Genomic DNA, 26,294 nt, shown 5'->3' on the forward strand with positions numbered 1-26,294 from the left:
GAGAGGTGGCTGCTGGTCTCTTCCCCCAAGTAACAAGTGACTGGACTCGAGGCAGTGGCCTCAAGTTGCCCCAGGGAAGGTTTAGATGGGCTATTAGGAAAAATTTCTTTGCTGTAAAGGTTGTTGTCAAGCACTGGAACAGGCTGCTGAGGGAAGTGGTTGAGTCACCATCTCTGGAGGTACTTATATTCAATGTTCTTGAATGTTCTAGAAGGTTCACCTCTATATTCACTAATAAAAAGACATAAACCTATCTTTTCAGCAGTATATTTTCAGTTCAATGTCATGAACTTCAGGTAATTTCCAAAGGTTGTAATAAGTAGTTACAGCCCAGTCCAAAACTTACAAATACTCAATGAAATCAGTTTGCAAGTTTTTTTCTGAAACAAGAAAAAGGCAGTTTAGGATCAACATACAAAATGGTTAGGTGTCATGATCATGCCTCACTGGATCTTTGCTTCCTTGGCATCCCCTCTGTCCATAAGTGCTTTAAATTTTCATGAAATTGTATTTGATTATTGCCAAAGGCCATGGATCAATGACTTGCTTGTTCCAGGCAACAGAACAGCTCACAGCACTGAGGTCGAGATCTGCAGTGTACAAACTTCTTTCTAAAAATGAAATGCTACTATCTGCCATAAGGATGACAGTAGCCTAACTGCTCAAACCTTTACAAAGCCCTTTCTTGGTGTTCCATATTTTCAGTTGTTCATTGCAAAACCTAAGGGTTAGCTTAACACCCAAGTGATCTCCAGTACCCAAGGAAATAAAAGTGTACTCTGAAATACAAATTGCATCTCAAACTAGTAAATGAAGTTGGTGGGTTGGGTTTATTTGTGGTTTTGGTTTTTTAAACAGTACTTTTAGATTCAGTAGCCTTCAATGACAACAGGATAATGTCTCAGTGGTAAGTCATATGAAGACATAAATAAGTTAAATACCCCATATTATAGTATGTGTCACCACAGGAAGATGCAGAAATATTCAGCGAAGCTGTATTTTGAGCAAGGTTTGAAATGTGGTAATAAGATACAGAACAGCCCATCTTACAAGAAAACAAAATTGAGTGTCTGAGAACTGAATACATCCTTAGAACTATAGTAACTCACTATCACTCATTTTGAAAAGTTAGAGAGGAAGATATCCTCAGAGATTATTTAATTTGATAACACAATCAATGAAGCTGTACAATGGCTTAATTCTGACATGACCAATTCTGCCATCTTCATGTTTGAAATATCCTTCAGAAAAAGCAATTAAACACCCCTAAAAAATCTACTGAAAAATACACAGGGTTGTGTTTTTAGGCATTTAGGTTTCAAAACACAAAGTCTGAAAAAAGTTTAGAGCAAAACTTCAATATGAATAAAAAGAAAATATGAACTTGAAAAAAATGTACTTGCAATAGTTCTGTAGATCTGTAAGAGCACAAGTAAATGAAAAACACCTGCTTGCAAAAAAAAAAAAAAGTGCTAGGAAACCCAACCAGAAATCTAGCAACCAATTTTGCCTAGCATTATTCTCAAGTAAAAATGCCCCTTTTTAGATCATATCAAGTGCTCTACAGCTAGACAGAATCATCTCTATGGAACAAAAGGTTGTGAATAAAGAACTAGCTACAAGTTGTCCTTTTCTAGATATATACCTGACAAAATTAAAGACACATTTATTCCATGTGTCACAATATCTGTAAAGGCTTTTATTCTAGGTGGCACAGACAGCATAGAATTTAATCCATGGAAACCATGAGTAGATTTCCTAGTTAAGAACATGTGCACTGAAGTCTCCTCCCTCTATTGTTATCATTAGGTATATTAAGGCATATAACAGTAACACCTGTTTACTAAGAAAACATAACTAACTGCAATGTTGAGGTACCATTTTGAGTAACATGCTTTCAAATTCCTCACTGTCCAAAAAAGTGTACAAGTGTTAAGCAATTCTTAAAAACAACAGCTTCCGTTATTTCATCCAAGACTGTAGGAAAGCATGGGAAAAAAAGAGCAAGTTTAAGAAAAACTATCTTTATTTTTTTTGCCTTACATTTAAATAGGGATGTATTTCATTTCATCCAGCCCATGTTTACAGCTCATTAGTTCAGACAGGAAAAAAGGATATAAATGCAAATCATACTGGCATAACCTGAACATACCTGTATTAATATCAACCACTTTTGCTAGAAGAAAAGCTTCTTCAGCATTAAAATCAAGCACTTAAATATTGCTGAAAAGCAAGTGCCTCGATACTGGTCATTTCAGCAAATAAACAGCTTTTATAAAATCCATAATATACACACTTTGTCATGTGTATGGAGTTCTGATCATACAAACAGTGTACACATGAAAAACCTCTGAGAATGAAACTAATCAGGTGTGCAAGAAATACACATACAACATGTACTTGCAAATCATACAAAGCAACATATTTGGTCAAGTACTACAAAGAAGGATGTGTTTTCATACAAGAATGGTCAAGTAACCTACCTGTTCAGCTCAGATAAAACCAAAGAATTAACTTAATGAGTGTGAGACCACCAACACAAGCCAGTAGACTGGAAACTTACGTTATACAGAATGGTTTCATAGGCCAAGTCCAGTTTTATGAAACCAAAAACTTAAGATCATGAACAGCAATAATAACAAAGACTGAATATATATAAACACATAATCCCAACAATAAAAAACACACTTTTGTCTGTTAAGGAAAAATAAATTACAAAATACAACTAATCCTCATAAACTTAATTCATTCAAAGGTGTGCATTTATGTGAATATACATTTTAAATGCTACCACAGAACATATAATAAATAAGCATGCCAAAAGGCATGTGTGGATAGAAAAATGCTAATTAGCTCTAGAACAATTATGAAAAATTGAGATAATCTGAGTTTTGGTCAACAAATCTGTCTACTCACTTCCAACTTTCACAACCCTTCTTCAATAACTGGCAGCTAAACATGACAGACATACCTCTTGTTATGGCTTAAAAAGAAACATTTATTTTCTGAAGAAAATATGAAATGGGCTGCCTTGTCTACAGAACTGCTCTTTGTTCATATTGCAGTCACTTAATTGGACTGCAGGGAAGTACCTGACACATCCTTGCCATCCTACTATTGTAGCTGTTAAACTTCTGCTTTCTTTATGTACTTGCCCATAGCACCCAAAATTTCTTGAGATTTATCTTTTTTTCCTTGAAACTTGTTTTTCAGTGTAACTCACTTCTGCTGCATTTGTTTTTCAAATTAAGGAGTAAAACAATTTACAAACAGATCTCTAATATTACAGGGCATAACTGTATTTAAAGATTAAAGATTTGTAAATCATCCATTACCTTACTGAGCATATAGGCTTTAAATCTCATTCCACTTCAACCAGATTCACATTTATTTCTTCTTTTACAACTCCTCTGTACATCTCTTCTGAAGGTATTTCAAACCTACTAACATTACTGGAAGCACAACTTAAAAGTTATACAAACTTCAGTATTCTCTGTACAAACACTTCTGTCACTTCTGTGGTACTGCAGTTCCATTGTAGATCTAACAAAAGCAGGTTTTCGAACCCAGAGGCTACTGGAAATACTTCCTGTTCATGAGTATTGCGATGTTTAGACAACCATCAACAGTTACATCTGCCTCCTCAGTATCTCTAGACAGTGGCTGTACCATGGTTTCTCACATAGGGTTTAATACTGACGCAATTTTACTACAGTATTGCCAGTAATACTGGGACAAAAGAAAAAATATTGATGCATGTGTCAGAAAAGAAATCTTGAGATTTTATTATTTTTCTATATGGTTGTGCATCTGTATTTTTCTTCTCATTTTTGAGGAAAATTGATTTTGATACACTGCTATGAACTCAAACCACAGATTTATGACATCTGTCTTCAGCTAAGACACTGCTAGTTATTTCCTAGAACAGGAAATATACTCCTCCAAGTTTAGTTTTGCCGCAGATATTCTTTTTTACCATTTCATTGGTCCATTTGTTGATGGTCAAAGCAGCACTCATTTACAAAACCTTAAAGCTTTCAGAATAGATGAGTTAAAGAAACAGAAGATGGCTGCAGGAGAACCAAATCAAAGCACGCAGGCATGGCATTGTTTCTAACTGAGTCCTTGGAAAATGTGTGATCATTACAGAGGTGTGGTTTTGTTTATAGTGTTTCATTTTGGGTTTTTTTTCAGGGACAGCGGATGGGGTGGTGGTGGTTGGTTGGTTGTTTTTTTTTTTGATGATCACAAGACAGCAGTTGAACAGAAGCAATTTCCCATGTTCTGCTTGCTTCTAGTCATTTGTGGCGATGAATGTTTTTTCTTTTCTTCTGCTTTAAAAAGCAGCAGCACCTGCAGGTATGACATTAATTAAATATGATAAAAAAATAATCACAAAACCTAAACTGTTTACTGTACTTGTTTCACTTGAAGTATGTAGTTCAGGTATAGCCAGCACCACAAGGAGCACATTAAGCTCTGCTGCAGGTAATTGACTTATTAGTGAAAAACTGAAGTAGAGGTATTTTTGGCACGTTTCACTTTTGGAAAAAAGTATCAAATGAAATAGGTTATAATAAAAAGCTATTAAGTTTAAAGTATTATGTGAGGGTGTCAAAAGCATAGGCATTATATGGTGGCTTTAAAGTATGTTTGTAAGAATAAGGAACACTCCATTACCCGAGTACTCTTTCACATTAACTGGTTATATGCCATATAGAAGCTTGAGCTTAAGATTGTGTCACTTGAACTGTGTAATTAAGACAATACTGTTACTAATACAAGAAAACAATTTGAGCTTACTCTGTCAATCAGAACTTGGAAGAAACCTTCCCAAAGTCTATTCCCCAAACTGTTTTAGACGAAAATATTCATGAAAATATAATTAATATTCTGATTCAGTGTTTTGATGGTATTACTACAAGTGAAAAATCACACCTGTAAGTATATAAAAGTATACTGGCATCCTTTGTTCTTTACTGCATTATGTGAAGGAGACTAAAATTGACAAATACTACAAATTTCACATAGCAATAAAGACAGTTTGGAAGTAACTGAAAAAATGCTACAAAAGAAAAAAGAATTGGAGGGAGTTAGAGACAGATAACACAGAAAAGTACTGCAGAAGTCCAGGAAGTATTTTTGAAAATAAACTGAAGAGGAAAGCAACAAACACAAAGGAAATTTTTTCATTTGCATATAAAGTTAGCCTTTTTTTAAGCAACTCCCAGCTCCTGACCACCACCTTTAAAAATGAAACTTCCACTTACTAAAATATTCACAATTTCCAATCAGAAAGTGAACATACAAGCTGTCTACCTTAACAGAGCTTGCCCCATGGAGTTCTGCAGTTGGTTACTGAATTCTCACTTGCAGTGCTATATATTATATACTCTAGAGAGTCTTTCTTAAACTATGAAGTCCAACGGAACTGAATACATAAGCATACTGCATCAATAGCCTATCAATAAATCCTTAAGTTCACCAAGCATTTTATGGCACTAAAATTCAAAAGGAATCCTGCTGATTTAGAATGGAATATGGGAAAAGGGGAAAGCATTTGAAAACCAGGGACAATAAAGGTCTAAAAATCAGGTTCTACATACAGGGGGTGAGAAAAACATCCAATGTAAGGGGAGACAGAAGTTACCTTCTCAAAATATCCAAAGGCACCCTGTTGCTCAGTCACTGAAAAAGCAGCAGTGGGCAGAGGCAGACCAGAGCTGCTCTGAGAGTTACATAACTTACAGTAGGAAAAAAAACATCAGTTATTGATGGAGAGGAAGCCCAAAATTAAAATGCAGTAAGGGAAACTACTACTAGAGGGTGTCATTGTCACATAGATATATATATTACATTGCTTGAAGCCATATTTAAAGCTACAGACAGGGACATTATTAACAAGCATTAAACCACAAAATTTTTCAATACACATGCAAAATGCATAAGATTATATATGCTTTGAAAATGTCTAATTCTAGGGAAGAAATTTTTTTTTAAAGAAAACATTTAATGACTGCTAACTTCTTGCTCTATAGGGTATAAAACATTTGTATAGCAGACAGTATAATACCAGTTTCTGAAACCTGAGAAACAACTTTTCCTGCACAATCTAAAGTGACCTTTGAGATATTATCTTAGGTAGCAATCTCAGTATTATGGTTACAAACATTTCTTTTTCTACTTAAAACATTATCATACCTTTTTCCTATTAAATACCCTTCCCTCTACCACACTTGAGCAGTCAAGACATGCCAAAGCAATATCAGTTCTCATCTGTGTTTAGATACCTGGGGTTTTTGTATTTGTCATCTAGCATATGGCAGCACTTCACTGCACAATTCTTAACAGGTGTTAAAAGAAAGCAAGATGCAAAAAGGTTAGATCATCTCTTTTCCTGTTTGTTCTTTCCTGTCCTCCGCAGAGCCTTTTGGTTATCCAAATCATACATGCTTCATGCAAGAAACTGCTCTGATGGCTAAGCTAGCCAAGAGCTGAGGAAAGAAAAGCTAACTGGTCTGTGATAACTGAAGACCAGCTGTAGAAGATAAGATCTAAAAGTGCCAGGCCAGAACAGCCATCAGGTTAGTTTTCTTTCTGCTTTTGTAACTCAAGTAACTACTGAAATAGGGCTGAAAGCTACTTTTCTAAAAACAAAAAAACAAAAAAAAAAAAACAAAAACACACCACACACAATAATCCCCTCCCCAAAACTCCCACAAAAACACAAAAATGAAAACCCACCCAAAAAAAAACCCAAATGAAAACCTCACAAAAAAAAATCCCAAAACTTAACACCCTGTGCTAAGTCATGCTTACTGTACAGCAACACCTGAGGAACATGAAGATAAGATTCAGAGTATGTACGGCACGTGAGTACCTAAATATATAGCACACAGTGGAAGAATTGGACAAGTGTCCCAAAAAAATAAAATGCTTACTGAAAGAAATCCCTATCCTTTGATTCACAGCATTCCACTGAAACAGTAAGAGGTCTAACACTAAGCTAAACAATATTTGTGTTCACAGTTTAAAATCACACATGATAGGGCACCCTTTCTTCAATCTTTTAAACAAAGATAAAGTCATGCTAAACTTCTAAAACTCTGAAAACATCTAGAACAAAGAATGAAGCATTTCTAAAAATTATTCATTTGCCTCCTTGTTATCGATTTGTTAATAAGTTAAGATTGATTGACTTTGATTAATTGATTTTATAAAATCATTTTATAAAATAGAAATATAGAAGGATAAGAAATATTTTAATGAAACTTATAGTTGCACAGTAAAAGCTGCTATGAGATCTTCTGTACGTCTTGTACCAAGGCTGGAAGAAAGGGCTGGAACCATTGTTAAAACTTAGGTAATAACTTTAGGGTTGAAAGGTTTCTTTGTATTTAACCAGTCTTCTGTATGTAGAGGTGTATTGAAATGTCAGAATATGAGATTAATGGGAACTGGGGAGAGTCGACTGGAACAGCTTGTAGATGCCTGCCAAGAAACCATGAACTTTAGTAAAAGGTAATTCCGGCAGGGGGAGATAGCGACCACCGACTCATATACCACCTACCCAAATCGTACCCCAGACCCATTTCTAGACCTTTCTAAGCTTTACTGCGCAGAATCGGATATAGGAGGAGAATATGTTAATGATTTACGAGAAATGTTATGATTATGCATGAATATTTAATGAATGTGTATGAATAAGTTCTATATATGGAATCTGATTTTGGGACCTGGTGTGCGTTGATTGAGAGGACTCGCTCACGCACCCGGCCGTTAATAAAGAAGTGTCTGCTTATCTACATCACATTGGTGTCGATAAGTTCTTCATTCCGAGATTTCGGTAACATCCTCAGAGTATGAGGAAATGTTACAGAAGACATCAGCAAGAAAGGCTAGCTTTGTTCATATTTTCAGATAGAAGAGGCACAGAAGTGAGAGTCTTGATAAAACAGTATCTTAAAAACAAAAATAGCTATATCAGACATGAAAGATACTGGTATTTGCAATTCCTACAGTCTTCAGCAGTGTAAAATCTTTAAATGGATATTCAAATGTCTCACAATACCTTTTGATGTTAAGCTTTTAACTATCATGTTAAAATGTAAAACAACTTAAACCTTCTGAAACATTGTTACTGAGAAAAGATGTATACCTATACATTGACGTCTGGCAGAAATGGTGGGGAGGAGGTTTGTATATGTGTGCTTTAATTATACTGCCAAAATATAAACCAACTTCTAGCCCCTATAAAAAAGTGAATGAGGAAACTGCAGTTTAAATAGACAGTACTGGAAAACTAATTTTTGTGTGTCATATTGAAAAATAAGATTAATCTAAGGAGTAGGATATTGAGAGTAGGTATTTTATCTGTAACAAAACCAGTAAAGACTAGGCCAAAAAGGTCAAGGACAGCCTATTTGTTTGTCAATTATTCATATCAGAGAAAATTAACTTCTACACTCTTACTTAAAGCAGCTGCAGCACCCTGGCTTCTCAGAATTCTCTTACTTTCTGTAGATAACTAAGCATATATTTAATAGTGCTAAGCACTACTCAAAACTTTAGAAATTTAAACTTTTCCTGTGTATACATAAACTGGGCATAAGTTACTTTGATAAACTACATAAGGTTATCTGCATAAGTGTACTAGTTCCGCCTTTGCGAACTACTTTGAATACTCAAGCTAAAAAGTGAGGTATGCCACGGATTACTCAAGTAAGTGTAAGTTGCTTAGTGTTTACTGCACTTCTACAAAGAAGGGAGGTAGAGAATTTTTCTGTGTAGAGCCTATCAACATCCTTGGTCTTCTGGGTCTCCTCTGATTTAAATATGTGCAAGAAAATAGAATTCTTGCCAGAAAAACACCACAGTACTCTGCAAATATGGCAGACAAAGAACTGGTGTTCTCAGTGCTCACAGAAAGCCAGTGTGCTACTGTGGCACAACAGACACCTCCATTCACAATTTTTAACTGCACGTGCACATAAATCTTACATACCAAAACCACAATCTGCAGAACAATCACTTCAAAAGAACGAAAAAAAAAAAAAGAAAAAAGTACTTGGAGAAATTTCCCCTTATATAAAAGTTAGGAAAATGGGCCCTACAGAACCTACTGCTATTAAAAAATGCGTACTGGATTGCTCTGCTATGTGTCCTTCATACTTGAATGCCTCTGTTTTACAATAAACTAGATCCATATCCTTGTAAAATCCTACTCCAGGTACAATTGTGAAAGTAAACTGAATATTTGTAAATAAATTTTGAAAATTGTAAAAGAATACTGAAAGTTATACTGCTTTTAGCCATCAAGAATACTTTTCTATACTATTTGGCAAGCCTGACTTCACTACTCAAACACATGTAAATTAGCTGTCCATCCCATGTTAACAGACCTTAATATTTTTCCATTTCATACACTGTAATTTTAAGGCATCCTGAACTTAAGTTTTAGTAATTAGTTAGCAGATATCAAAGAGTACTAGTCTGGTAAATACTATGTTTACAGAGATAACAGGCAACAGTCAAACATTTGGTAACATTTACTACTTGTTCATGTGTGTTATTTTCTACATGTTAAAACACTAGCTGAATACTACAACTTTCAGCTAGTTGTTTTCTAGAAAAGAATATTTTCCCCTCTAAAGCAGGACAGCAAGTAAGAAAAAAATATTCTACTACCCACTAAAAAGGATTAAATGAAGTACACAACAGACTACACAACTTAAAAGCAAGCAAGAGCTGAGGCAGGTAAAATAGCTCCTGAAAGTGGCTGTTTGTAAAACCAGTAATTGTTACACAATATTTAAAACGTACTTTGTGATTTCCAAAGGGACTTTAAAGTTCTCTGTAATTAGTCTTAAGCCAAACAACAGTAAAAAAGCCTCTGGGGCTATTTCTGCCTGCCTATGCTGTAGAACTCACCACATGTTCAACACTTTCTGGCAGCTATACGGCAAGAGTAAGGGAAAAGAGAATCAGAATACCACACAGGAATAATTTTACATCTTTCATACATAACTTCTGGTTATGTCAGAACCCTATCTTAAGACATTTCACAAAAAATGCATGCAATTCTTTAGTATAGAAATGTGTTGTTGAGGGCTTACATTAAAAAGCACAAGCTATAGAAAGTCTTATTTAAAGCCAAAATTAAGTATAGCACTGTAGTTTTGCCCTCACCACTGGCTACTCAAGTTTACACAACTTTTTTTTACTAGTAAGAAAAATTTTGAAGTAGCTGAGCATACGGTATCCAAAGAATACAGAAATATGAACGTACTTGGTTTCATCCATTACTTCTACTGCAGGAGCTGTGATGGGTGCATTTGAACGGCCTGCAGTTGGGTCATCTGTGTTCAGTTCTCCATTTGTTGAGCTTACTACCTGAAATCACCAGAAACACCTGAGATTATGCTAGCTCTAGTCACACATTTGTCAATTCCTCAACTTACAATACATGTTCAAAAATCAGTAATTTCACGATTTCCTATTCACTATTTCACTATTATCCCAATGACAGTATTTTTTCCAGGTTTACTCCTGCATCCCTGCACTCCTGCCATTTTTCATTCCTGTCTACTAGTGGAACTTACATCTGCGTGACAGACTCAAAGTGAACAGACTAAGCAAAGCAGTTCTGTTGATCAGGTTTGCCAGTCTCCTTCATGTCTCTTCAGAGCTTTAAGGCACTAACCTCTTTCCTGATATCAATTAAATTAGTCTTACCCTATCTCTGCTTCTTTAGTGTATTTAAGCTCCTTGGTCTCCTTCTTCAAGTGGCTTGATTCAGCTGTATTTCCAAGAGTATTCACCAAAAGAGGGGAAAACTAAGACATTTTCTAGAACGAAGAGTATAGGTGGTGTTTGGTTTTCACTCTTAGAGCACAAAACTTACTGCCACCCAAAAAAACCCAAACAAACCCAGCCCCATACTCTCAAATTCCTTCATAAATCCCTAAGCTTTGTTTGGGGATGGCAGAAGCACTGAACATTCAGTGACAGAAATAGGTAGGATTTGTACTGTAATAATCTGGTGGGTCAGGCATCTGACACTTAACCTTTGGTCAGTAGATTTTTTTTTTTTTTACAAGTATCTCAGTATTTGTTGTCATAATTGTCCATATCGACTGGTAAGAGATAATAGGATGATCCCAACTATCTCACCAGGCGTCTTACTGTGCAAATAATTCCATTGCTTATTGTGAAATACTCAGTTGTAACTGTGATAACCAGAGCAGAAACACATGGTGTTTGCATGTGAAGCACTTGCTAAATTACACAGGATCATTCATGAAAATGTAAGGATAAAAACTCATTTCAAGGTCTCCCAACATGTTTGTATGCTTAGAAAAGAGGATGCAGAGAAGCTTTAACAACATGTTTGCTGACTTTTCTTGAAATTCTTCAAAGCAACTTCAAAACTGAGTAATATTTCTTGACAGTGGCTTCCTTTAGCAGGACAACTCTTCCTTTTCAAGATAGCATTTGTCTTAAGGCGATTTTTTTTAAGATGACTTTTCTCCAAGAAACTTTGACACAAATGTTGTAGAATCATTTGCACCAGATAGCAGAAGACCTGCCTTGCTCTGGTTGATCTCTATCCAAGAGTTCAAGGAGAAAGAGATTTCAGTCCTTCCCATATACACACACTACATACAAATGCACTACCAAATACAATCCTGTTGCATAACTCCCTGTTGCATGGCTTAGTTTAGATGGGATGAAAACACAGTTCATATTTCTGGAAAGAGTGGCAACCTCTGAAAGCATAAGTGAACCAAAGGGTATTTATTGTTAGTCTGAAAAACAGCAGTCATGCTTCTTCAGAATCACAAATGCCTTGGCTTTCACTCTAGTCTACTACCGCTGAAAACTCTAGGAACAGCCTCAGTAAGATGAAGAACCAAGAATTAATACACTTGCAACACAGCAAAATACTTACCTTTAAAAAAAGAACTAACAGGCTCATGTAAAGGAGCACAAGAGACGGGCATTATTCCACTGACCAGTGTGAAGTACTGACCTCAGAAACACTCTTCTAGTCAACTACTGTTCGCAAAAAAATATTGAAGTTTAAGCGAAAATTACTACTTAACACTTCCATTTGAAGTTTCATTAAGGAACAAACCCCCTGACTTTAACAACCCTGAATTCAGTAAATAGTGTTTTAGTCACTCACAACACACAGCCTAAACTTCAGTTGTTTTGCACTGATATAAGTGTATATTCCCTCAAAAAGAGGGAGTTCTCCATTGTTCTAGGCTTTTTTCCAAGAAACATATAGCAGAAGTTCCATATACAAAAAGATCCAGTCTTCTGCATCTGTTTTAATTTCAGTTTAGCAATGGTGAAGTAGGGAATAAAAGGAACACTATGAACATTACTGGAAAGATTAATATCAAAACAGGAATCATGGCATGCACTACAGGAAATTAGTATTATGTAATGCAAAATGATTAAGTCATGCAAAGCAGCAGAAAATACCTGTACCGAGCCACCATGTCTATTAGCTCCTAGGTGAGCCCTCAAATGATGTGGATTGGCTTGCTGCGAGTCCCAGGCTGCCCTATGGTCTGTTGACTGGTTTTTTGTGTGCATTAGGAATACATGCAAAAGAACACATTAAAATTACAAAAAAAAAAAACAAAACCAGAACAATTTGTGCTTTAATTATATAGGATTTTTTAAAAACACAGAAGCACTGTATCCTCAAGTCCTATATAGATTACAGATCAACATTATCTGCATGCTTACATATGCCTACACATACATTTGCATAGAGATGCAAGCAGCTAAAACTCAAAATTCCTAATAAGAAACAAAGTCCACCAACACAACCCTGTAAGTTAGCTTAGGCAAACAGATATAGATCTAAATTCCTAACCTTGGTCATTATCCTGGTTTAAAAACAAAAATGAATGTGTTATACCTGCATTAGAACCTCAAAAGAATGTATGATAGAGCATACAGGAAAGAGACTGATTAAAATTTAAAGAAGTATCAGCACAGAGAAAATTCGCTACTGATGTAAGCTATACTGTATCACAGTGTCAAACAAGTAACTTTTTAGGACATTTTAAAGTCTACAGATACAGAAATACATTAACAAGGATCTGCTTAAATCAAAGGAAAACCAACGAAAACCTGGAGTCAATTTTATTTTGGAGTTCTAATAAAAGAAACAACATGCATAAATCATTAGACAAAAGATAAAGTAATGCTGATAATCTAACGTGAGCAGTTTACCTGATTTTTGGATTGCTGCATTTTATGTCTGTGCTGATATGATTCTCTGTTTGAAGATAGTGCAGGGTCTGAATGTATTGAACCCACTGGAGTAGGCTAGAAATATAAATAATATGTAGCAACTGGTAAAAAAAATAAATTTCTAAGTCTTACCAAAAGTTATTGGTTCGTAATAGAAATTAATCTTAAAATCTGACGAAAGTATAAAGTTAAAGCAAAAGCTTCACTAGATATTTATTAATACCATAGTGGAAAAGGTAAAACAAGACTTACACAATACTATGAAGCCGCAATTCTGAATATTATCAGGACATTAATTTTCTGAAAGACTTTAGGCTGATATTAGGATATTAACAATTAGGACATTCTGATGAAAGCCTGAAGACAGGCTTAAAGTAGTGTTTAATGCTAAAAAGTAAAAAAAGATTTAGCACTAAAATACTTTGATTCTTTTAGGCAGTCACACAAGGAACTTCATAGTAAAATGTATCAATTCAAAATTGCCAAACTCACACACACAATCCCTTCTCTACTTGTTAAAAAAAGCACAAAAAAAATTCGAGGTGCTGGAAAAAAAAAATAATAAAAAAATCACCTTTTACCCTGTCTTTAAAGAATATTAACACAGTATTGTATGTGACTCTAGATGCACCATGATGGAAACTGATAATCTACATCATATTTCATTAAAACAATGCATATAGACAGTTTCTTCATCATAAACTGATAAATATCTGGAGTATGTATAACTCCAATGCAGTGAAGTAACTGTCTATGTATTCTGAGAATACTGGGAGCAAGAAAGTCTCCAAAGCAAGAAAATACATGCAATAATGACAGGCACCTATAAAGCTTTAAACTCCTTCAGCTCAAAACCCAGTCTGGTTTTTAGATTGAATGGAGATACACTTTAATATTAACAGTACACATTTGGAAAGGAACTCAATATGAAACATCTCAAGCCAAAAGTTAATGCTTAAAAACACGTCTGAAAACAATTTTGTAGTAGCAGCTGTTCACAACTAAAGCAGCCATGAGATGCGTATGTGTGCTGAAACTCAAGACTAACAATGGTTCAAAACATTGGTCACATAAAAAATCCAGTACGTGACTATTAGCTTAATTGTACTCACCAACTGTTTGCCAATCCAGTCATATTCATAATCAAACATATAGCCTTTCCGATCAAGTAAGTCTGTGAAGAGCTTCCTTAAGTAGTCATAGTCTGGCTCTTCAAAAAAATCTAGCCTCCTTACATAATGTAGGTATGTAGCCATTTCCTCTATATAAAATAAGAAACATATACAGTTGCCTACAGTTGTTTTAACGGCACTCAAAAACCAGTACTTAGTATTGCATTTTAAAGCAACTTCTACGTCTCACCCTAAGACCTGAACAATTGTTCACCATGAAATCTATGAATTACAAGGAAGAAAAGTGACTTAAGATTAAGAACATTCTTCAAGACATATTGTCATATTGTAAATGTATCCTACTAAGTGACCCCACCACCCCAATTTTCCCTTTGCACTACCTGTAAAGATCTTCTGTACATTTTCCAATCCTGATGCAAAAGGTGCCAAAAAAATGGGGAGAGAAATGCCTCTACTTTTCAGTATTTTTTTTTCAAGCAATTGTACAAAGACAAGCCTTAGAAAAGGTAAAGAAGAGGGTATATGAATGTATAGGGTGGACTACATCTCAAAGAACATCTGTTACTGGAATGTAACCTTCCCTTCTTTAAGACAGGATCTACAGGTACGTTCTGAAGCGAGCGACTCCAATTGTCCTGGCAAAAACCACTCAGTATAGGCTCTGTTGAGCTATAGCTCTAGTATGACTGTGGAAGGCTGCAGCAGTGCTGACTGCTTCAGGCATCATGTTATGTGAAGGTGGTGAGCAGAAGTGGCAAATATCCTGAACAGAAACACTGCAGAGAAGTACTAAGGTTACCTGAGCTCTTGTAGAATGACTTCTGACCAGTGTCAGTTTAATATCGCTGTTTAAATACCATGTCAGCATACAAATGGAGATTCATTTGTGTAGGTGTTACATGGAAATTATAAGATTCTCCCAGTAGTGGAAACAACCAGGGAGATATCTGAAAGGGCCTGGACCTGCAAAGATAAAAGGAAAGAGCTTTCCTAGTTGTTAAGGGGTACAAAGTACAGACTGCGCACTGGCAGCCAGAACCTTCTAGAATTCCAGCACAAACCTCTCGGCAGGTGAGTAGAACACACAAAATTCCCATTCTTGATAATGGGTTTAAGCCATTAAAGGCTTCTAAGACAGTATGTAAAGAGCAAGCATCCTTAAGGACAGACGACAACAAGAATCCAAGGGCTGAAAGGAAGGACCCATGAACATCTGAAGCACAAGCTTCAAATCCCACTGAGAAACTGCTCAGACATGGAACTTACATTTGCAGTAACTCCTTCAGGGATCAGTGGAATGAGGGGTATGCAGACACACAGTCTAAGAAAACATCAGATGGTGAGAAGAGATATGTTACCAAGCTTCTGTGAAAGACCAAGTCTACAGGTCCATCCACTCCAGCACGTATTAGAAGAAAGAACTAAAGTACTGAAAAAGTGAAGAGTACAACGTACCTATACTGAAATTTTGGTTCATTCAGACTGCATCCATTCAACACCTTGCTGTTATAGGAAAAAAAAGGGGGAAAAAGTCACACTGCAATGGTTTGGAATACAGTACTACAACAGTTTCTCACAATCAGATATGGATCAGGCGAAGCACCTGGCCTGAGTCCAGGGACACAAGTTCCAGGTGGATAAAGCTCTTAAAATCTAACTTGTTTAGGAATATTTGTAGCTCTCAAAAGAGTGATAAAGAACCCTCTGACAAGCCATTCTGAGAAAATCAATGACTTCTCACTCTCAAGCCAAAAAGGCTGCTCACATGGTCCCAAAGTACAAGAGGAGGCACCTCTATATGACCAGAAAGGCAGAGGACAAATAATGTTACAAGCGGATGCCACCAGCAGCCACTGATCCTATGAAGAGGTATGTATGTCAGAAGCAGCACAACAGTATCACTGCACATTCACCCTGACCCACACACCACATTCCAATAAATCTGAAGAAGCTGACATTTTATTGTACAAACAAGGTGCTGTAAGAAGCCTGTCTTCTGACAGAGAATGGATAAGAAGTGCAGAGGCAGTGCTAAGACTGAGCTATGCTGATTTCAATTCTTTCAGAGATAGTGGGGTAGAAAGAAGTGAAGGTTTGAAGGCAGGTAAGAAAAAGTTGTGAAGCGGCATCATGTTGGTGCTGTCAAGAATGCAACACAGGACAACGGTGTCGAGACATCCCAAATTACTCAGTTCTGACAAAAACAGAGTATTAAGCCCTATGTTCTAGGCATGAGCAGATGGAGCAGTGGGTAGGAGAAATTCCTTGGCACCTACGGTCCAGCTCAGCAGACGAGCAAGACCCTTCAGAAATACTAGCCAGGAAATCAATATTTGAAGAAGATGAAAAGAAATGTTGACATATTGCTAGGGACCTCTTTATCCAGGCTTTCCCAATGTAAAATTGAAATCACAGCATTCAAGGCATGTCTTTAGAGATATGAAAACTGCAACTGAGACATTAACGCAGCTGAATCTGTTACAACTGGCTGACTCCAAAAAATCAAACATCACCCTATTATGCATTTGAAGCAGAAACTCCAGAGTTTAAATCCCTGCTCATATCTTATACAAGGCTTGAAACAGCAATAGTGTTGCACACTCACAAGACAGTACAATTCCACAAAATAGAGGATGAAAAGAGAGAAGTGGTTTCACATGTGAAAGACCCAAGGACCTTTCACTGATACAATAGAGTTCTCTTGTCTTAATGGAAGATCAGTCAGCTAGCTCAGCCCGCAGGCTAACTTAAAAGAATTGAATTCAGGGTGGATGTATTTATACGATTCAATGTCTTCAGGGACAGGGATAGATAGGAAATCCTTGGATGTGTGACATGCAAAAACTTCCGCATATCAGAATATATTTATTATGAAAATATACATATGTACTGCCGAAGAAGTTTTAGTATTCTCCAAGGTGAAATGCCTTTTCCCTGTTTCCATTTTCAGATCCAATCCTGTCAACAAGCTTATACTTGATTAAATTTTGTGGAAAGAGTTCACTAGATATATGGAGTTACTCATAGCATAATTATTTCCAGGAATTGCACCATATACACCTTAAAGATACCTAAAGGATTCCAGCAGCTACATAAAAAACAAAATGCGAGACATGCATGCACTACTAGATGCAGAAGACTTATATTCCAGAACATTTATCCTCCCACATTTAAACTTTTGCCAATTCACCAAACATATGTTCAGACATTTGCACTAAGTTCTGTAACAAAAGTCAATTTCACTTGATTCCATTTTTTTTAAAATGCATAGAAAAAAGTGAAATGAAAGATGTAAAAAAGAATTGTTAACAGACTAGTTTTACAACATTTGAAAGAACTTCAAAAAGCCATCTAGTACACCATGCCATGCCATAGCAAATCAGTCACAGCCTTGTCTGTCTGGTTTGTTTTCACACAACTCCAGTGAAAGAAGCTCCACAGTCTCCCTGGCAATGGCAACCCTTTCATGCTCTTCACTTTATCATCTGAAACACAGGAATTCAAGTCTAGACCAAATTGGTTTGGATTACACCCATTAATTTGCCCTAGGTGCTGTGAATGTAGCAAATTCCTTTCTTATTTGTGGCAGTCAAAAAGTACAGGAGAACTTCCTTCCCTCACAGTCTTGACTAAACCAATCTTCAACCCTTCATTCTTCGGTGACAGGTCTAGCAAATATGGCACATAAGCACTCCCACTTCTTTATGTGGTACCCTTAAACCAGGATACATTTTCTTCAAGTACAGTCCCCAAAACTGAACATACTGCTTCACTTGAGGCTTTACAGAATCAAGTAAAGTGGAAGAGGCAATTCTTGTATCTTTCAGGCTGTATCTTGTTTATACAGTCCAATTTAGCCTAGTGGTTTCTTGTTTATCTTTTCAAATACAGCAGCATGACACTGTTCACTTGCATTTACTTTGTGATTGAGAAATTACCTGAAGAAATCTTTCCATACCCAGTAATTCTTAACTTGGGTTTGATCCTATCTTCATATGCTACCTTGAATATGATTTACTGAACTGTACCTTATATTTTTAAGGTGGTGTTTTTAATCCATCAGGATCCTTTCATCCTAACCCCACTGTCAAGCCTAAATTTCATATCTAGCATTTGCAAGGTCAATAAAAAGTCTCAATTATATAAAGGCACCCAAAAATACTGAACAGCTCCAGCATAGCTCTCTGTGGAATACCATTTCATGTTTAAAATTTGGCAACAACGTTCTTCAAATTGTTTTACACTCCTCTTGATTACGCTTTTAAGATTACTTGTAAGAATTTTTAGGAAGAGCATCAAAAGCAGAAGTACTAAGATAACCTGCCTCCTGTCCACAAGGCCTGCTGTGGACAGGATTTCCTTTCACAAGAGGAGAACAAATCAGTTTGTCATCAGGTATTCCAAGCAAATCCATTCTGCCTATCAATGACATTGTGATTTTCGAATTGTTTATTTTTATTTTGGCAAAATCGTGTCCATGTGATGTGTGCATCCCCTGTTCCAAGCCGATTAGTCCAACTTTTTAAAAGTGTCCTGTATGCTTCTCTCCAATTTTCCAATTTGTCATTGATTCTTCATGAACTTAAGAACTAAAAAGGACACCTAAAACAACTTGCAAATTACTTATTCTTTCAAGATGTTCCTAACGCAGCTTGTTTTAAAACAGACACATGATCTCAGATTTGAGCTGAAAAGGCTTGCAGGTTTTATATATCAAGACACAAGTGTAGACTAGTTGATCACCATAAGAATATGTTATCATAGCATTCTTTTGTATGTTTACTTTAGAAAAATCTCTTTGAAGAACACCAGCGTTAGCTTACTGCTGCTTCAAAGGATAATTCTTGAATCTATTGCCATAGTGCATAACACAGGCATTTGGAAGCATTATTTATTTTCAAAACCAGGTATTAAACAATTATCTATGCCAGTTTTGTTTTCTAAATCAATACACAATGTTTTTATTAACCATAGACATTACCTGGGAAGTTTTCACATAATACTTCTATAGGGGTTGCTCGTTTTGTGTCTCCAATTTTCTGGTAACGTTCTTTTAATGTGTCAGCCTAGGATACAAGAACAAAACAAGCTTCTGAAGTCATACGGCTTGCATACAAACATTCAAAAGCAACAAGATCATAGCAAGAACAGCTGAAGATCTGAAAATAGGATAGAGGAAGATACCAAAACCGACTACCTTTAAACCTTGCCATGGAAGGCTTCCTCTGAGAAAATACATAAACATATGACCTAAAGCTTCCAAATCATCTCTTCTACTTTGCTCTGAAAAAAAAAATAATCAAATTTTATTAGAATATTCAATCTAATTTTATGTTGTACTTAACAGGTTAGTTCCCAGTTTATATAAAAATAATTGGGAGGTATAAAGTACTTGAAACCAAACTGAGCATGTGGGGGGCTCCTTGCATACTACAGGCTCCATCATGAGCACAGTTAAAACAGCAGATGCAGCTGCAGGCATACTCATCTAAACAATACATTAAACAAGTTATCTCACCGTAAGAAATTGTTCTTATTTTAAAACACATTGTGACCTTTTACATACAGAACTGCATTGTAATTCCAAATTTTGATCCACTAGTTATGAACTTGAAACAACTTAAGAAAGCTTTAGTTTTAGTTGAACTCATTTTCTCTCTATAAAATCATGGAAAAGATTGTATGTTTCTCAGGGACCCCTTATGGAATCTGAGTAAGCCAAAGGTGGACTGAGGAAGGCTCAGAAGTCTTTATCATGTACATATAGCCTGCTCTCAAGTCTAGCTGACTGAAAAGCCAAGTTAGACAAGTCAACATATGCCACAGCTACAATTTTTCATCTGCATTAGAGCAGTGGCAGTCCTCCAGAGAGTTCACAGAAGGTTGAAGAAAAAGGCAAAAAAAGCAAACTGCAGTGATTCAAAGTTTTCAAAGTATCTTCCATATTTATAGGAAAAAAATCATTATTCATAGCAAAACTGAATGCCATAGAGAATTTTAAGTCTTCAAATTAGTAGAAAACAGATTTTTACACTTGACTTCATTCTGTAATGCTCTTGAAACAGTGTTACAGAGTGTATTATGTCTTGTAGCAACAGGCAGTATTTACCTCTAACTTAGATTTCCCCCCTAAAACAAGGCAGAAAATGAAATATTAACATTAGTTCTACTCAGTATTTTCACAACGACAAAATCATTGTGCTTTGATAGCAAGAGAAAAGGAGCAGAAAAGTTAATGAAAAAATGTTTATTAGATTTTTGAACACAGGAAAGTTCACAAAGCCAACCTGGCTTTGATCTGATTGATACAAAATACTGACACAAATACTGCACCTGAAAACCAATTATTAATCTTTATAAAAAACCAAGAATTTACTTTGGTTTGTAAGCCAGTTTTTGCATTCGAACACTGAGCAAAACAGATATTAGTAAATGAGTAAGAAAAAGTGTTTGGTAATTCAGAGCATGGGCTACATCTAGACCCTTCAATACACATCTGCCAGCCGTACCAGGCTCTTTCACAGTCATTTCTCCTTCACTTATTTCCATGTTTCCAATTCCCTTGCCAACACTTCTTGTTTGGCTCCACTCCTCTGCTCTTGTTGTCCACTGCTGTCACTTTTCTCAGTGGGTGCCCTCCAGACAAACTTGCCTTATTTGAATTTCTCTGGAACCCTGCAACATCCCATGTGCTGACCATATGCTATCCTGATGCAACCATACAGGTTAAGAAGAAAGCAAGAATAAGCAGCAGAGTTCTGAGCCTGACAGGTTTCAGTATGTGAAAGAAATGTTGACTCCAGTTGCCAGCAGAAATCCTGTGCTCTTTATGAGATAGGGTGGACATGGAGACGAGTACTTCATGACAAACATTTTGTGCAATGCAGCGTGTTTTTACACTTATGCAAGACAGATCAGCGGTAAGATGGTGGCAAGGCATACAAAAATGTCACAAGTGCACAACAGATGGCCCATCTACGAGCAACACTAAGGTATGACCCACAAAAATGTATTGTAAGTTCTATTTGGTCTTTGCTAAGGGAAAATAATTCCTCTCTTCTGCATTAACTTCTACAGGTTATGCTGATGAAAAATCAACCTTTTAAAAAAAACACAACCTTCTTGAGGCAGTTGCTCCTTCACCGAGTCCTTTCTACGAAAAGAGAAACTTTCAATCTTTACCATGAAATGGTTTCTAATTAAAAGTTGTTTGTTTTTTTTTTAAGAGACTGGACAGTTATTTCTACAGGATAGTTCTGTGGAAACTAATTCTAGGATATACTATTTAAATTTACAGTACTCTCAAGAATCTCCTTTGGGAAAGGATTCTTTCATTTTAATTTCTGGGGAAGGGGATAGTTATTTAGAATCCATTTGAGTTCTTCACTGATCACTTTGGAGTAATTACTGAAAAATAGTAGCCAATTGTCTCTTCCTATGGATGGAATTCTTCAAAATAAGCCTGAGAAACAGGAAACCCAAAGGTTATATTTCTATGATTAAAATAAGGACCTCTGAAAACTGGTAAAAAAAACCCCAAAGCAGTAATGGACTAGCTGGAATACAAAGGGATTTCACACATCAGCTGGAGGAAGGCTGCTGATGTATGCTGATCCTAGTGCATTACAATTTAATGAGGTTGAGAGGATCTGCTGCCTAAAAGGTAATACAGTCGTAAAATGACAAATACACAATAAAGTTTTAGGGCATACAGTCTCCACTCTCTCTCAAGGAGGTCACCTGAAGCAGCTAAATAAGCAACTAATGCCTGTTATTCAGTTCACAAACTATAGACAAATTTATCAACTCAAGTAGGTTGATTTTAATAAGAACTAGATCCCCACTCAGCAGGTTATCCCCAGAACTGATCTTTTTTAGCACACACACTAAAGTAACCATAACAGAGGTCAAGAAACAATTACCAGTTTTACATTTTGGTTTATCTTCTTAACTGATGGGGAGGTGGGGGAATCTCCTATGTAAGGACTAAAAATATTTATTTCATTTTAAAATTGGTTGTACCACCATAAGCTGACACCAACTTGGTATACCACGCCTGAAACATAAAATGAATGCTTCCTTTACTTGGGGAACCTGTGTTTTAAAAGTTATGTTTAGAAAGCTCAGACCCTGCTACTGAGTTTTTAAAAGTGTTCTCAGTGTTAAATAGTCACGACACTATCAGAAAATACTAGTGTTTACACCATTGTTCTTTAAATGAAAAAATCATTTAATCTAATGCTTAATCTAAAGCTCTTTGCCTCTGGTATGGCTTAACAATGCAGTTTGTCTTTAGTTGGTGAAGAATAATAAATCTAGCAAATAAGACAAGCTTAGAATACTTCAGTTACTTTTTACGCATCCTTTTACTAAGTGAATGCATACAGAATTAAGGCCAGCCTCATATACAATGCATTTTTGGATGGGTAAGTTGGGTAGGAGGTCTTTAATTATATTTATTTACCTAGAATATGCTATTAAATTGCTCTATTTAAGACACTGCTTCTTATCAAGCATTTCAAAACCCACTGACATAAATGACAACAAGAGTGGGAGTCATGACATATTTGTCATCATTGTGGCCATAACTAGAAAATACCATAACATTCCAGTAAATACTGATCTGCTATAACAAGAGGATACTGCTTCCATTTTTGAACACTAAAAGAACTGCTCAAATAAAGCTGGCATCCTGTATTTCATTTCTAACACGGAAAACACATTAGAAAATGTGTTACAGTAGGCCAGCTCTCACATAGTTTCAATACTGTTGGGGAAAAAACTGAAAAAAGGATTACTATTTTTACACAACTGTAGAACAATAACAAGAAAAAAGTATTTGTTTAAGCTCACTCAATTACCTCTAATAAATGTTAAATAAAAAAGTTAATAAAACCCCCTTTTATCCATCTGACAAACTTCCAAGTGCAATTACAAAAACAGTAACAACTTTATGTGGTGAGAAAGTAGGGAAAGTTTTCTTCACATTTTTTTCTCATGTTTTCTGGAAAATGTGAATGGTTTCTCATTTGCCATACTAACATGAAGGCCCTTTGAACTACAAGCATTGTGTAACATTTTTTTATGAGCCATTCAAAGAGCAATCCAATTAGTGATTACCATGCAATGATAAACAACTGGTTTACACCAATTCAAAGGTGTCAAACCTGCTTGCACTAGAAAGCCTCTATATAACTGGAACAAAAATTGCTTTGGGTGCTCACACAACTTGTTCCAGCTATATTTATTTATTCATTCATTAGCTTACCACTCTATATATATCCTGTCACTTAACTCATATTTACACCACCAGCGTAACCTTTAACTACTCTGATAAAGCCTCATTAACCGTAGAAGCATTATAAAAAAAGAAACCTGCATAAAATATAAGCTACTTTTACTCCATTATATGGTGCATTTCAAGACAATCAAAAAAAGAATGTCAAGGATAGCACTGAAAACCTGTTTTGCAATCTATTCACTCAATATGTGTATCTACCTCCCAGCCACCTCACCATGTTATACTCCCAATGTGAAGATGTTACAATACAAAAAGATACACCTTATCTGTCTTTTATGAGTGTCTAACACAAATAACATAATTATTCACTGAGACATAATCATGATGACTAGAGACTCAAGAGAATTTATTCCCATAAACAGTATTTCCATAAGGACAAACTATAATTTTGCATAGTACAAAAAACTTGCAGTTCTTCATGACTACAGACTGAGAAAAATTACAGCTTGAAAACAAGAGTATTTCTGACAAATGACAGCTGTTGAATTCTTGTCTCTGCACTTAAAAAGCACACGTACCTTTTCCTAAATGTGTATTTATACTCATGTATCTAGCTGTTCCTGTAAGGCTCTTGTGTTCTCGATAAACTATGTGCTGCTTAGTTTCTGGATCTATATACTCCTTTGCCAAACCAAAATCTATAATATGAATAATTTGCTGGGTTTGGTTTCCAGGTCGTCCTATTAAGAAGTTCTCAGGTTTTACATCTCTGTATATCAAGTTCTTTGAATGGACATATTCCATACGAGAAATCTTTAATAAAAGAAAAAACAACAGAAAGTTTAGTTTAAGCTTCAGGTTGCCATATTAAATTGTGGTAGATGCTAAATATCTTACATTGACTTTATATTTAGAGGAAATCACCCCTCTTATGACCTTAACATCAAAGGGCTATTGCTCTTAACAATTATCTCCCCGTTAAAAGTCAATGAAAACTGTATGCATCCTCTAAGCAGATACACTGCACGGTGTATTGAAACTCATCCTGGACATTAGGCATGTATTAGTATACAACAAAAGTTATTTAGGAGCATCTTGCACCAAGTATGTTTTGTGCGCATTAAAACTATAACCAGAAATTATGTCTTCAAGCAGTGATCAGCAAAGCTCCATGTATATCTAGTAAGTATTAAAGGTATAAATGAGAGAAGCACTGAAAAATCACCACTATGCATATAACCTCCACTCAAGCTGGATCACTTCATCAAAATTTATACATTCAGAAAGACACAGCAAGTATTTAAATAAAGATGACCTTTGGATCTATAATGATTTGAGTGTTCTTTTTAAGTTAACTTTCTCATTTTGGCTGTAAATAAGATGAATATGCCTATATATCTATAGTTGCAGGCCTGTTAAATAATTACAGCCGTGTTTCAAACAGTTTCCTTTCTTCACATGTAAAAATATCACTACTTAAGGGAAGCGGAGGTTCAGTATCATTAGTATTTCATAATGACTAAACTAAACCACTGTATCAAGGTAAGCATCCAAAGCCTTATTGGTCTTTCTCTTTCCACTTCCACCCACTCTCAGCTGGCAATCAAATCAGGAAACCTTCAGAAGAAGGAAAAATCCTTCACTGAATAGTTCTGTGCTATTTTAGTATTTCTGGAAGGGTTTGGGGGATTTTTTTGTTTGCTTACTCTCTTTCAAAAAATGCACAGAAAGAATATTTATGCTCTTTAGGAGCCCCATCGTCCAGCTGCTTTCATGGATTAAATTAATTTTATTTCATTAAGATTTTATTTTTAATTACATCAAACTAGAATTATTTCAGGTTGTGATTATGAGAACTCATAAGACACAATGAAGCTATATTCATGCAATGATTCTTGAAAAACTGGAAGAAAATGGAAGTGACATAAGACAGTCTTCCTGCTAAAACAGTATCACAGGCTCTTCAGAAGTCACCAACACCAATTTAAAACATGGGAAGCACAAATCTCTTAAGTAAAATAAGTATTTAATCAATTAGAAGTGACCTATTTATTCTAACGAACACTCAAATTAATATCTATTCTACTTACCAACTGTATGGCTATCATAAGAACGGTTTTAAGAGAAAACATCCTACCACACAAGTCAAATAAATCTTCCAGACTAGGTCCAAGCAGTTCTATCACCATAGCATTGTATTTGCCACATGGGCCAAAATAGTAAACCTGAGGAATTCCATCTGTAAAATGAAGATAAAAGTAATAATGGGTTAAATGAAATTGGGTAGGAATTTTATTAGTATGTTCATTAATCTTAAGTGATCTAAAGTTAAAAATGTATTTCTCACAAAAACTACATATGAAAAGACAACAGGACTACTGATGGTACTAAAAGTTTCATTAAATATTTGATGCATATTACCCGCTTGACTTATGAAAGATTTAAAGCTTTTTATAAAAAATGAAAATGAGAACTTATCTGTTCAGTTTTGTAAAAGTAAATTGAAACAGTATTTTAAAGTTATGAAGAGGGGTTTAAATAAGCTTCTTTCTAAAAATACTTTAAAAGTTTTAAGTTAACACTATGACAAGCCTATATTCAGGAATAAAACCACCTTATTATCTATAGAAATCATTCAAAAATCC

General features: G+C 35.6%; 1 protein-coding gene across 11 annotated transcripts in view; it reads right to left on the reverse strand.

Annotated features, from left to right (window-relative positions):
- Positions 1–2,008: 2,008 nt before the first annotated feature.
- CSNK1G3 (casein kinase 1 gamma 3) overlaps positions 2,009–26,294 on the reverse strand; it is a 70,538-nt gene continuing 46,252 nt past the window's right edge. For 6 of the 11 annotated variants that reach the window (XM_055698979.1, XM_055698981.1, XM_055698980.1 and 3 more), the window contains 11 exons: positions 25,740–25,888; positions 24,228–24,462; positions 19,606–19,691; positions 19,390–19,474; positions 14,388–14,536; positions 13,255–13,350; positions 12,493–12,588; positions 10,289–10,392; positions 9,931–9,954; positions 5,651–5,743; positions 4,178–4,353 (listed from right to left, as the gene is read on the reverse strand). In XM_055698979.1, the coding sequence (XP_055554954.1) occupies positions 5,686–5,743; positions 9,931–9,954; positions 10,289–10,392; positions 12,493–12,588; positions 13,255–13,350; positions 14,388–14,536; positions 19,390–19,474; positions 19,606–19,691; positions 24,228–24,462; positions 25,740–25,888 (1,082 nt within the window). In that variant the 3' untranslated portion in view covers positions 4,178–4,353; positions 5,651–5,685. Of the gene's footprint in view, positions 4,354–5,650; positions 5,744–9,930; positions 9,955–10,288; positions 10,393–12,492; positions 12,589–13,254; positions 13,351–14,387; positions 14,537–19,389; positions 19,475–19,605; positions 19,692–24,227; positions 24,463–25,739; positions 25,889–26,294 lie in introns of all 11 variants that reach the window. The other 5 variants (XM_055698983.1, XM_055698982.1, XM_055698985.1 and 2 more) reach the window with 5 other exon arrangements.

This window comes from Falco cherrug, chromosome Z (assembly GCF_023634085.1).
Source record: "Falco cherrug isolate bFalChe1 chromosome Z, bFalChe1.pri, whole genome shotgun sequence".
Taxonomy (NCBI): Eukaryota; Metazoa; Chordata; class Aves; order Falconiformes; family Falconidae; genus Falco; species Falco cherrug.